This window comes from Brachyhypopomus gauderio, chromosome 3, assembly GCF_052324685.1.
Source record: "Brachyhypopomus gauderio isolate BG-103 chromosome 3, BGAUD_0.2, whole genome shotgun sequence".
Classification (NCBI taxonomy): Eukaryota; Metazoa; Chordata; class Actinopteri; order Gymnotiformes; family Hypopomidae; genus Brachyhypopomus; species Brachyhypopomus gauderio.
The window spans coordinates 16,379,216-16,392,988 of NC_135213.1; the positions used below are offsets into that span (position 1 = coordinate 16,379,216).

General features: G+C 43.6%; 2 protein-coding genes and 1 long non-coding RNA gene across 5 annotated transcripts in view; 2 read left to right on the plus strand and 1 right to left on the minus strand.

The window, feature by feature from the left end:
- Positions 1-1,235: 1,235 nt before the first annotated feature.
- On the plus strand, positions 1,236-11,715 carry anxa11b (annexin A11b). The gene is made up of 15 exons (XM_076999874.1): positions 1,236-1,386; positions 2,176-2,446; positions 2,601-2,632; positions 2,862-3,026; positions 3,648-3,735; positions 4,025-4,119; positions 4,591-4,704; positions 6,194-6,284; positions 6,864-6,943; positions 7,120-7,176; positions 7,293-7,386; positions 8,265-8,360; positions 8,654-8,712; positions 9,484-9,606; positions 10,736-11,715. The coding sequence occupies exons 1-15, from the start codon at positions 1,306-1,308 to the stop codon at positions 10,793-10,795; spliced, it is 1,506 nt and encodes a 501-aa protein (XP_076855989.1). The 5' UTR covers positions 1,236-1,305; the 3' UTR covers positions 10,796-11,715.
- A 1,133-nt stretch (positions 11,716-12,848) lies between these two features.
- Positions 12,849-13,641, minus strand: LOC143510483 (uncharacterized). Its single transcript, XR_013130009.1, has 2 exons — positions 13,527-13,641; positions 12,849-13,347 (listed from the first exon to the last, which is right to left on the minus strand). It is a non-coding gene; the product is annotated as an uncharacterized LOC143510483 (long non-coding RNA).
- dlg5b.1 (discs, large homolog 5b (Drosophila), tandem duplicate 1) overlaps positions 13,165-13,773 on the plus strand; it is a 28,767-nt gene continuing 28,158 nt past the window's right edge. For all 3 annotated transcript variants that reach the window (XM_076999867.1, XM_076999869.1, XM_076999868.1), the window contains exon 1: positions 13,165-13,465. In XM_076999867.1, coding sequence (XP_076855982.1) covers positions 13,165-13,465 — 301 coding nt within the window. The remainder of the gene's footprint in view (positions 13,466-13,773) is intronic.

Genomic DNA, 13,773 nt, shown 5'->3' on the forward strand with positions numbered 1-13,773 from the left:
AAAACTGCGTCACGGGCAACGGGCGAATGAGCACCGATCTTTCAGCGAGACTATAAAGTAAACTTCTTTTGGCGTTTCTGCAGATAATTTTAGATAAATTATTTTGAGTATTGGATGATCAATTATTCCATTTTAGACCCTATATATTTAAAAAATAACAAATGCCATGAATATATGAAGATACCTCAGTTTGTAACATTTATTTCAAGCGCAAATGTGTACACTGCCATCTGCTGATGCTGAATGAGGCCAGAACTACTCGTTTTCTCTGTGACTTCAGAAATTTCCTTGCTTCTCATCTTGGTTTTTGTCTTGAGTTTTCCCTATAACACTAACTGAAACACCTAGACTGTAGCCAGATTTATACTGTCATTTACTTACAGAGAGATCAAGACAACGTTCATAACTTCACCAGTGCATCATACAAGAATACATACAGGTTTATCATACAAGAAAATATTACACAAATACCGAGTCGGAGCCATGTGGAATTTATTAGCGCAAAACATACGTGGATTACAATGGCACAGTGTCGCAAACATACGTGGATTACAATGGCACAGTGTCGCCCCCTACAGGACTGTATGAAAACTGGTTTTGCATACTGTTTTTAGCGACATATCTAGAACGGGAAGGGTCTGGTAGATTGTATTTAAACTGCAGAGATGTTACTGTAGATTTAAAATATTTCTTGCTCAGATTAACTACGTTGTTACGAATAGAATATATTAACTGTCTGTTTAATAACGCATATGTACCGTTTTTCAACGGGAAAAGCACTAACCGAGGGAAAGAAGCGTCACCAGCGAAAGTTACAAGTGCAGGGCGTTGCCAAAAGAATGGGCTGGTTAAAAAAGAAGTCACTCTGAATATATAATAATACAGGCTCGGTAGGAGTTTCCCACCCATATCAGATACCAAAAAGTTGCCAGAAAATATAACAAAAAGACTTAAAAACGCTTAATGTTCCTGATAATTCACCCACGGGCCACAAATAGTATAATGATTAAAAAAACGTACGTTTTCTTCATGTAGTCATGTACCGTCATAGCTTATTCGCATATTTAAAAGATGGGTTTAGATCCAACCCAATACCTACTGAATTATAGGCCCGTACAGACATCATCCTAAAATGTCTAAAACATCAGGTCATATTTCGCACTCTCGGATATTGGTCTGCCAACTAGGTGCCAAATACGCCAAAAAAGACAATGTCAAGGGTTCACCAGTTAGATAATACTGTGACCTTGTTTTGTAAACACAGGTCCATTTCCCCCGTCCAGTATTTATTGGGGTGTGGGAGGAATGCCGGACACACCCCGCAGTGAAGGGCGAGCTGTAGTCGCGCTTCCTCCTTCACTCCGACACACTCGCACATCACCTCCAGTAAGTTTGGGTTTCTCTACTCGTGGATTTCTCTACATACTCTATCGGTACCGTAATGATTTATGATTCGGTCTTTTCGTTTGCTCCGTGTTTTCACCTTGTGTTGATCTGTTGCATTGCGGGGTCGATGGGCAAATTCGTGTTTTAATAAGGGAAGTGTCCTGTTCTCTGGAGTAAAGGGGCTAGCTAGGTAGCTAACAGTGCGCATTTTTAAAAAGAGAAACCAAAATCGCAGTGCTTGATTTTTCCTGTAGCAAACTCGGGTTAAGACTTGAACCCGGGCCAATTTTGTTAGCCGTTTTTTCGCAGTGTTTATATGTTACGTAAATCGGGGTGTAAAATGGACTCGACTGCCATTTTCCAGGAAGACAGTGGGCCAGTTTTCGTACAAAGTTATGTCTGCAAAAATGTAGTGTATAAGTCTTACATGTTCAACATCAGATAACGCGGCTTCATTTCCTGTTTTTTAACGTTGCATCAGGACTTTGGTTTAAATTCTGACCTTCAGAACCCTCAACCTCATACATTCGTCTTTAATTTCAGTCTAAGGAAACGCCGAGGTTTGTTTAAAAATAGTTGGATGTTCATTCTGGGTTAAATTTCAAGATTGTTGTATCTTTTTATTATGGGTATTTGGATATGACAACGACCATACTACCATTTTACGTGTTATAACTGTTTACGTTGCCACCGTTTCTGGCAATATACAACCAACATGTCTCATGTTCTCTTTCCCTTTTCTCTTCCTTTGTTCCCCCCACCGCTCTTGTTTTGTCTGTCACTCTCTAGAGTTTTTCTGCGATGAGTTACCCCGGATACCCTTCTGGACCAGGTGGTTACCCACCGCAGGGTGGAGGTTACCCTCCCCAGCAGGGCATGTACCCACCTGCAGGTGGAGGCTACCCACCCCAGCCTGGTGGTTACCCTCCTGCAGCTGGAGGCTATCCGCCTCAAGCTGGAGGGTACCCAGGACAGCCTGGGGGATACCCAGGGTACCCACCCCAGGGAGGAGGTTATCCCCAGGGCCAGCCAGGAGCTTATCCATCAATGCCTCCCGGAGGTAACTGATTTCACTGTGTTGTGTTCACAATAGAAGAAAATATGTCAGGAGGATGTTAAATAACTATTGTTATTATTGCGAGAATTATTTGTCGCAACCATGGTCTGTGGCTTTACTGTGCATTGGTAAGGAGTCTGTCTCTCTGCCTTCATAGGTGGATGGGGGGGACAGCCAGGCTACGGCGTAGTAAGTAACTAATACATCTTTGTGTTTTAATAAATCATTAACATAATGCTAATCATTGTGTATTTGTAAATAGGCTATTTGTTAAGATGTTAAAGTAAGAGCGGGAGGCCGCTACTCATATTTTTAGTGGTGTGACAACTTGTAAACTACTATGTGGAGGCATGATGGTGAAACTCCATGTAAGCTGCTTTGTGGAGGTCTGATGCCTGGTGTCTGTGTTCTGTGTCAGCCCGGTGGAGGGATGCCACAGGGCTACCCTGGAGGTCCTGCGCCAGGACAACAGCCAATGCCAGCGTATCCAGGGGCTGGCCCCGCCCCCTCTATGCCAGGCATGCCTGGATATGGTGGGGGAATGCCGGCCGGCCCAGGTGCACCTGCAGTGCCTCCTGTCAGTGTAAGGGCACCATCCTCTGACAAGCCAAAGACCGTGATTTGTCAGTCATGACAAATTGACTACTATTGATTAACAGAGCAAAATTTAGAGAAATCTTTTGAAATAACAATAGGAGTACCAGTTGTAGTAGGAATTGTAGAAGTTTACACCGGAAAGATTAAACAGATTACAGTTTAGATAATAATAAGCTATAATAAAACACATGAATGACATTTTACTACTGTGAAATATCAAATACACTGCCCAGTAAGCATAGTGGTCATGTGGCTCTCGCCTCTCCCTCCCCAGCTTCATGGCCTCATTGTGGTGGTGTTTGAGCTGGGGGTGGGGTGCTTTGCTGCAGCATATTATACATATACACACACACACACACACACACACACACACACTGTGTGTTTACACAAGGTGCACCAGAGGCACAGGCCAGTGTCAGTGTTGAAGTTCTGATCACAGCTCTGAACCAGCTACAGCAGAAGCGGCTGGTTGAGCAGGGAAGCTGCCTGTAGATAAACCTGTGTGACTGTTCAGTGCATTCGACCCTCTTCCATAAACGCTGTTGCTGCAGCAGATGATGGAACAGATTCTTACTGTTTGTGTGATTGGGTTGTTGTTGTTGTCTAGCGAGGTTACCGTGGAACCATAAAGGATTTCCCTGGCGCCGACCCACTCAGGGACGTGGAGGTTCTACGTAAAGCCATGAAGGGCTTTGGTGAGCCAACATTTAAGCCCCACTCAAAGACACAGCCATTAACACAATGGCTCTTGAACAACCGGCACAAACCTCGGAAACACCCTACAGAGTGTATTGTGAATGTCTCTCTTATTCTTCGCATTACCTAAACTTCAGTGCATGTGGAAGAAATAAAATTGTTGACCGGTTGTTTGATATTTTATTGCTTGTTGTTAAAACAATAGTTGCCCACTTGTGGTTTGTTCAATATTTGCTTGTTTTTTTTTTTTTTCCTGCGATTGTTGATTAAGGCATTGCTGTCTTGCAGGCACCAACGAGGATGCGATCATCGATTTGTTGGGAGCCCGCACCAATAAACAGCGTGTACCTATGGTGAAGGCTTACAAGACCACCTATGGGAAGGTGAGTGCAGCAGCCCCTAGTGGCAGCTGCATGCAAGCGCTTCCATGGGGCAGCACTTACTCCAGGGACCTTGCTCACAGCATCAGATTCACACTGAGCCATAGACACTGTTCTAAGTGTGTAAGAGTGGGCCTGGGTTTGTAACACTATGTAGAGGAGGTGGTATGTCAGGAATGTCTGTCAGCTCACAGCATGTCAATGGGCTTTTTTCTGGGCTTGCAATCCCCAATGGTTGCAAGCCCAGAAAACAATACAATATAAAACTGACCTGCCGGTCTTAAATGATCTGCTGGTCTTTCACCTATATCCTATGTTTATTTTTCTTGTGGTAATTTGTTGGAAAGAATCTTTTCATCCCCTTACCATCACTTTGTCACTCTCACATTCTGTCCCACTCTCTTTTATTTCCTCATATCACATTCTTCTCTCTCTCTCTCTCCCTCCCCTCTCTCTCCCCTCTCTGCCCATCAGGACCTAATCCATGACCTGAAGTCAGAGCTGTCAGGCAACCTGGAGCTGCTTGTGCTGGCAATGATAAAGACCCCTGCAGAGTTTGATGCCTCTGAGCTCAGGCACGCTATATCGGTGAGTGTCCACCATCGTTGACGTCCTTGGACACTTTAAGCTTATTTGAGTACCACTTTCTAACACACACACACACACACACACTGCACCCAGTAACCTCTGACAGCCAGATGTGTCTGCTGGTTAACACTCCTGTGGTCTGTCCACATGCCTCCACTCCGTCATCTAGAGTTGGGAGTTCTTTTGAATGGGCATGGGGGGAGAGCTCTAATAAGGTTGCACCCACCTCATAACGTCTATTGTAAGCCCAGTGACACGATGATTGGCTCACTGCAAACTTCAAACAAGACAGTCCTGCAGGACAGGATTGTGTGATTTGTTTACCAAATGGCTTATTTGAATGGCGTTTTACCGGTACTAGCTTAAGTGTAGGTAAGACTTTGGGTGTGTCGAGGCTTTGGACTGAACTGGAAGCCTTAGTCTGCTTGGCGAGCCTGTTCACTGGGTGAGTGAGTGGGTGAGCAAGTGGGTTCAGTGAACGAGTGGGATAGTGGGTTAGTGAACGAGTGGGTGAGTTAGTGAGTGGGTGGGTGGGTGGGTGAGTGAGTGTGTGTGAGTCATGTCTCCACCCATGTGGGACAGTGTGATGCCAACCAACAGATGAGGCCTTTTCTCATGCAAATTGCTCTATTGTCACATTATGGTTTTGGTGTTCACTGGGCACTCAGTTTTGGGTGGCGTCAGCCTCCACATAGGTCTGGAGGTTTGGTGAAATTGCTGTTTGCGAGTATACAATGTTGTGTATAAACGGATCAGTTTGGAGTAGGAAGGGTCATATGACTGAACCTTAATGGAACACCTTAGTTGAGTGGTAAGTGAGGGGTAGGACTAAAGTTTGGTGGTCTTTCTTGGGTATTCTTACTGTTTTCAGTACCTTCTGAATGGTACTTTAAATAAAATCTACTATAACTTTTAATTACTATTCTTTCAGAAAAATTGGGTTGTTTTCATTTGAGCAAAGTTATGTAATGTAGTAAGCAGTTTATGATCATGTCTTTTAAACATTTATTTAAGGCAGGTAGTTTGCAAACTTGCATGTGACTAAAGAGGATAAAGAAAACAAACAAACTGATGCACATCATGTGTTTGCCAGTGAGACCGTGTGAACTCACGCTCTGAGTTAGTAAGATGGGTGTCACTTGGAGAGCTGGCTGGCTAGCATATTTAATGTCATTTTGGGGTTAATGCTTAATTTCTATTCTGTACTCAACAAGCCCTCCAACGTCCAGACCAAAACATTCATGTTGACATGAGTACATCTGCTCTGTGGCACCATGTAAAGCCAGCACTCAGGACTACTGCAGCCTGCTGTCTCACTGCTGTCTCACTGCAGCCGGCTGTCTCACAAAAAGCTAGGACGGAAAGCTCACCCATTTACAATTGCAGTCTGTTGTGTACAGTCTAAATTGCGGCTATTAATATTGTGTGAGATTGTTAGAGGTTGAATGAAAAACATTTTTTTTGTTTGGTTCGCATTTTTGCCATCCAGGGTGCAGGAACGGATGAGGCTTGCCTGATTGAGATCCTGTGCTCTAGAAGCAACGCTGAGATCCGTGAGATCAACGTAGTGTACAAAGCAGGTGAGTCCCTCCACCTTCCTCCACATTCACTGCTCCTCCACCAGTCTGGGCTTGTTTATGTGCCAACATGCAGCCAAGATAAGTGTCTCCCTTGCTAGAGCTCTGCAGTGGTTCTCCGTGACCCTGTGACCTCTCAGTGCCCTGTACACATCATCACTCGGCGCCGTGTTCTTAAACAGCAGGTGTACTACACATTCAGGAGCAGTCTGGACCAGTGTTCACATTGTCTTCATAGCCCCTGTAGTAGTGCCCTAGTAGTTTTGCTTTCCAAAGGTTGTACCAGAGCAAACTTAAAACTACCTGTCAAACATATTTACATACAATGCTGGTTTTAAAACAAAATACAAATGTTTTGTCTTTGAAAAAGTCGGACACTGCAAAAAACCTTTTGCCATAAATACATAACAGAACGTGCTTTCTGACTGTTGGAAGGGTCCGTTCTAGGCACTGAGCTGGGCCATGTATTTACATGACAACCCTGCTTTAGTAGAGGCAGTGTCTAACATTAAAAAAAATGTGTTTGCATGGATGGATGGGTGGTTGTGTTGGAGATGCTAAAGGTGAGTCTCTGCTCTCTAGAGTATGGAAAGTCTCTGGAGGACGCCATCCAAGGAGACACCTCAGGCCATTTTCGTAGGCTGCTGGTTTCTCTTTGCCAGGTGAGAAGAGTTACAACAGGCACTGAACTCTTCTTTAACGCCGCAATTCATCTACAGTTGTCAACATTTCTTTGTGGCAGAGCAGATTATTTGCACTAATGATTGTCACTGGATGTGGGATGGACAGATGAAGTAATGTATGATGGGTGATGTAGTTCCTCTTCTCCATGGTGTAGGGTAACCGTGATGAGCGTGAGACTGTGGATATAGCCATGGCCAAGCAGGATGCCCAGGTGAGAAGAAATCAAATATATTTTCATGTGCATGTGTTCTCTCACTATGATTACATGCGTGTGCACGTTTCCCTCTTGCTGTGCTTACATGTGTGTGAATGTGTCCTCTCTGTTAGAAACTGTATGCTGCAGGAGAGAGCAAATTAGGCACTGATGAGTCTCAGTTCAATGCCATCCTGTGTGCCAGAAGCAAGCCATACCTCAGACAAGGTAAACACACTACGCACTGCAGCTTTGCATCAATGTACTGCAGCTATGCAACACTACACACTGCAGCTACGCAACACTACAGTTACACAATAATGCACATCAGTTATGCAACACTACACACTGCAGCTATGCTACACTACCACTGCACAACACTGCACTTCTGCAATGCAGCACTACATACTGAAATAACTGAATGAGGCTACTTTTTTTTACACTTACTACACATACAGAACATGTTAAATGACATTGTTGTACCCATGCCCCTAGTATACAACACTACACACTGCAACTAGACAACATGACAACAGGTTACAGCTAGAAGTGTAGAGTACACTCCAGCTACACTGCCCTGTATGGTACACTGCAAGTACAAAACTGCACGACACTACTACTTCTGCACTACACTAAAAACACTACACTGTGGCAGAACGTGCTTTACTTTTTAGACTTTGCACATGGAGAACCCTGCATGCTGCATATTTCACAGCACGCCTACACTATGCAACCACACACTTGAGTCACACAACAGCACTAGCCAGTTTGGCATTGGCACCCTGCCACTAAACAAGCGTTCCGGGAATAATCACACAGGCAAGATGAGAACCCAGGAGCTTCCTAAATGGAGCCTCAAGCTTTGAGCATGTGAACAGTGGCCTAAATAAAGCAGAAATGTGAACTTCCTTCATTTATAAGCAGAAGAAATACGTTACAAAGTTCTGTGTTTGTGCTGATCTGCTAATGGCATTGTCCTCTTTGACCACTAACTTTACTTTTTCCCAGATCATTCATAATTTTCACTAATGCTTATACAAAATCTCCAAAAGATGAATAGCAGAGAACTTGCATGTACCTGCTAGCAACCGTTCCTGTCTCTGCAGTGTTTGCTGAGTACCAGCAGTTGTGTGGCAAGGACATTGAGAAGAGCATCTGCAGGGAGATGTCTGGAGACCTGGAGACGGGCATGGTGGCAGTGGGTGAGCTCCTGTCTCTCCAGCTGCTCGCCTGACACTTGGCCTGTCTACACGTGGTTATGTAGAAGGACATGCGGGTTTTGTTGACGCATTATTGCACTGTGGGTCAGAATGCAAACAATAAGTCCTTCACTCTAATAGATCTTGGTTTAGGATTAAGTTTAAGGTCAGGGTTATGGTTATGGCCTGTACCTCATTCAGAATTGATCATGCTGACTGACTGAAGCTAAACACCTGCACTGACACACTTAATTGTGCTCATCACTCCTTATTTTGTGTGTCCATGTGCATTTCAGTGAAGTGTATTAAGAACACACCTGGCTACTTTGCTGAGAGACTCAACAAATCATTGAAGGTAAATGAAGAAATTTACACACGCACACACACACACACACACACTCATCCATTTAAAACCAGAACCATGTGTATTTGGGGAGTACCATGGGTTGCATTCTCAGTTTTTCCTCATGCTTTTAGAAGCCACACATGATGTAGAGGTAACTTTTAGTTTTTAATAAAACCTTTTGAAATGTGAAGCCTGTAGTGAGAGTATTGTTACAGTGAATGTCATTAATGTCTTTGTGAGGTATGTCTTTGTGTTGACTGTTAGAAACATTTTTTAAAAAATAGTTTGCCAGTTCCTTGTTTTTTTTTATTGTTGTGCTTCTACATACTGAGTAACTCTCAAGGTAGCTGTGATTCCAGTAGCAGTGTAGCATAAATATGGTGGGGTTTCTCAGACAGCTCTCTCTCTCTCTGTACTCTGTGTTGTCTTGTGCCTCCTGCAGTGTTTGAGACTGACCCAGACTTGCATTCCCTTCACTGACCAATTCCCATCACTGATTCCCTTCACTGACCAATTCCCATCACTGATTCCCTTCACTGACCAATTCCCATCACAGATTCTAATCACTGACCGATTCCCTTCATTGTTACATCAGGACTGTGAAACTGAGCTGGAGCAAAGATACTGGAAGTTCTCACCTCTGACCTCAATGATTACACTTTGACAAATTTGTAAAAAGTGCATAGAGAATTCACTTGGAAGATTTGATGTGAATGTAGGCTATTCAGTGTGTCAGTGTTATTATTTTTGGAAAATAAAACCACCTGTGTGTTATTCTAGGGGTTGGGGACTAAAGACCGCACTCTGATCCGTGTCATGGTGACTCGTTCTGAGGTGGATATGCTGGACATCAGACAGGAATACCAGCGCAACTACGGCAAATCTCTCTACACCGACATCTCTGTAGGTCCACACACACTCACTGAAGTCTCTCTACGCAGACATCCCTGTAAATCCACACAGACATCCCACTCTACTGACATCTACACACACACACACACACACACACACACACACACACACACTGAAAACCCTTTACACCAGGGGTGTCAAACTCATTTTCACCACAGGCCACATCAGCCATATGTAACTTTCAAAATAACTACTGATTTTTTGAAATAACTATGAATTTATTACTTATCAACTTACAAATGTTACATATATATTTGCATAGATATAAAAAAAATGTTTGCTTGTTGCTCTGTTATTATAACATAAATCCTTTTAATTTCCTGGGTTATGAAACCCACATTACTCCATCAATCACTATTTGAAATATCAAATAACTGTGAAAATAGCAGTTGTGCTTCAAAAACGCAGAAAAAGACTCTGCCACTACAAAGCTAGTGCCACGTTGTGGTTGTGGCTTTTGTGAACGCATCCTGTTGCGATCGCAGTTTGCCTTTTAATTCTTTGGCAATTTGTTGCTTTTCTTGATGCCTAATTTTGGCATACTTAGCTCTCAAAATCCCAATGTAAATTGTACTCTCTGACAACCGCCACTGCTTCATAACACAAGACATACCAGTTTTCTCCTTTGAAGCACAAACATACACTTTCTTTCATCTGCATCGATCTTCTGGATAATTTGGGATCAAATTTGGGATTTGTATTTCTCAATTACACTTATTGGGGAAAATCGCATCGATATAGAAACACTGCAGTGTCGAGATGCTGTCACGTCATGGGTAACACAATTGTGGGAAATGTAGTTTTTAGTCACTGCACGTATTTGACTTTTTGACAATTAGGCTTTTTAAGCCCTCGTGGGCTACATAAAATGACGTGGCGGGCCACATTTGGCCTGTGGGCCTCAAGTTTGACACCCCTGCTCTACACAGACAATTGAGTGCTCACATGCAAGCACGCATGTGCGCACACACACACACACTCACACACACACAAATGTCTGTCCATTGACATTATATCTGAGAAGTCCTGGCCAACCATACATAAACACATGCACACACACATCTCTACCTCTCACACATACAATATTTCTGAAAAAACACTGTACGTTGGTTGTACACAGGGGGACACATCTGGACATTATAAGAAGCTGTTGCTGAAGCTTTGTGGAGGAAGTGACTGAGACAGCCATGAAAACGTCTGTGACCCTCAGCTGCCATCCAGACACTAGACGGGCAGCACTCTCCCACAGACACACACCTACACTCCTGCCACATGTCCACTGATGACAACACCTCAACGTTGTATTGGCCTAATATATATTTTTGTTAGGTGCATGACTATAGACCAGTTTTGTGCATGTATATGTATACACACATATACATATTTTTATATGAGTGGTGCATGATGTCTTTATTCTGTGAAGAGTAATTTCTCTCTTCGGCTTGTTACCCAGATATGCAACCTAAATATGCAATCTTACATGTGAAATATAATCAGCTTCTCTTGGCCTTATAAAACTTGAAGTGACATTTAAAAACTCATTTATTGCCTTATATGATATAGCTCTATAGACATATTTGACATTTGTGTAACTAGTAACCAAAATTGTCATTCATAATTTTCTGTATTTTACTGTTTCCATGTAACTGTTTCTATAGAAGGTTAAGGCTACAGTCTGTGAAGATACAGGTTTTTTAGACCAGCCAAATAGTTTTAGCCATAGAGAGAAAGGTGCTTGAATTCAATCTTCTAATGTGTTATTATCTCTAATATTTACATCCGGTCCACATCATATTAAATAATTTGTTATCATGTCCTAAACCTGTTTGCTCTTGCCATTCATATAAATTGAATGCTATGTTTGGCCAATAGAGGGCAGACAAGTCCCCACCCCTTGTTTAGTTCCCATAGCGTCAGCACTATCTCAGGGCCATAAACAAAGCATTTGCCCCCTGCTGGGGTGTTTTGGTATATGTTCTATCCTATACACTGTTACTTAATCATCTGATTTGTGCCACTAACTCCACATCTGTGTCTAGTGTCTGTCTGTGATGCTCCGATGAAGAAATGAAACAGAAAAATAAAGTGTGCTCACTGACATTCCCTTATCTTATTTGTTTATAACGTACACACACACACATTCGCTGTGCGAATAGCGCGTTTGTGCATTGGACCTGTTATCAGATGAGAAGGCGCGGTGTATTTGCATTTTAATAGTGTGTAGAGACCTTTGAACTGCTTGAAGCAGCCGAAGAGCATCTGAAGATCTGTTGTCACCTGACTACTGTTATCCGTTAAGTCCTCTCGCCTCTCCTCTACCTCTTCTCACTTCTCCGAGACTTTACTCTCGCCTTACTCTGTGGCTAGATTTTTTGAGATTCCACGTTTCTGAATTAGTGTTTTACTGTAAGCTTATTGCAGTTGGTGTGAGTGCTTGAACTTTTTTCTTCCGAGATTGTGTGGATAATGAGCCAGAGGGAACCGTTCGCTTGGTAATCTCCAGCCCACAGATCCCCCTGCGCGTCACCAGTCCTGCTGAAGCACGAGTGCGCGCTGGAAACGCGCATAAACTCGAGCGCGTGGACGAGTCGATCCCCCGGTGGATCTGCTGTGCTGGCTCTGAGGATGCGTTCAGCCTAGCTGCATATTCACTCACGTAACGCTGTCGTGTCTAAATTAATACTCGCGTTTGCGCTGGCAGGAGCCGGTAGTGGACTGTCTTGAGGCTTACTTAATATAAAACATAATAATCATAATCGGGTTGAATTATTCTAAATAAAAAAAAAACTTGACAAAAAGTCGACAAAACTCACAACATTGTCCTGAATCATTAAAGGAACAACCGCACTCACCTAATGGTTTATTATTTTCATATTGCTGAGGTGTTAAGATAGATTAAAGCGAGAATCATATTTGTCACTTTTCATAACCGTAAAAGACGGGACTCGTATTCTACCCACTGTCACAGATTTATTTCCACGCTTCATAAACATCAAGGTGCCGGAAGCCCCGCCCCTATCTACTTTTCTTGGTCACTACACGGAGTTTAGATTGGCAGTTGCTTTCAGCCCCGCCCCATCTACTTTACTTGGTCACTACACGGAGTTTTGATTGGCAGTTGGTTGCAGCTGCTGATTCGCTGAGACATGGCGGAGCTTATTAGGTTGCGAGAGAAGATTTGAAGAACGACGCTACTTTTTAACTGTTTACTTCGGTAAATTAAAATGCTATAGCGCGAGGTAAAAGTTTAGAGTGTAGTTGGAACACCTTCAGCTACTTTGACGCGGAAAACTGGCAAGATGTGAAACTTCTGCAACGCGAAAACGCCTCTTGACTGGGTAAAGTCAACAGTCTTGGGTACCAAATATGGCTACTTGTGTCTGTTCACATGATGAAAAGATGAAAAGTTACTTTGCTCGGCCGCGCAGCACAATGACCTTGGTTCCGATAGTTTTGTAGTGTCCGCCGGACGGAGGTGGGGCAGTTTCTTTGGGGCGTATTTCAGAGTCCTCGGACGACAGGATTGCGGAATCTCGTTAGCTAACGACGATGGATCCGAAGCACAAAGAGCTGTTGGATCGGTGGCACCAAAACCTACTGGAGTCCATCACGGACGTGGATCGGCTCCTGGAGGTTCTGGCTGCTGGCGGGAGCCTGAGTCAGGCGGAGCTCCGTGAACTGGAGAAACGTTGTTCCACGAGTGCGGAGAAGGTGGATCTGCTGCTGAAGACGCTGGTGGGCAAAGAGAAAGACCACTTCCAAGATCTGTGCGCGGCTCTGGAGAAAACCCACCCTCGCCTTTACAGCACGCTGTCCGTTAACGGCGCGGGGCTGCTGGATCACCCCACAGGTCAGGCAAAGATCCATAGCCAGCTAATAGTGATAGGTAATTAATAAGTGGCACTGCTTACCTTGTCGGTGTTGAAGCGCTAATATAGCTGGTTGATCTTTAAAATAAGAGGACTGTGGGCTAGCGGTAACTGGCCATTGCTGTGTGGTCAGCATCTTGTATTGCTGGCTCCACAACAGTGATCGTATCGAGAGAGGACGGAAACTGTGGTTGGCCTAGATTAGAAAATGTCCCAAAAGTTATGTCACTTTTTTTCAGGGACGTATCAGCATAATAACTTGCTGTGTGGTTTTGTGATTCAGTATACA

Coding starts and splice junctions, on each gene's coding strand:
- anxa11b (XM_076999874.1), top strand. CDS start 1,306: ATGCCGGACACACCCCGCAGTGAAGGGCGAGCTGTAGTCGCGCTTCCT. Junction 2,633..2,861: donor GACAGCCAGGCTACGGCGTA/GTAAGTAACTAA, acceptor GTTCTGTGTCAG/CCCGGTGGAGGGATGCCACA. Junction 8,361..8,653: donor GACGGGCATGGTGGCAGTGG/GTGAGCTCCTGT, acceptor TGTGCATTTCAG/TGAAGTGTATTAAGAACACA.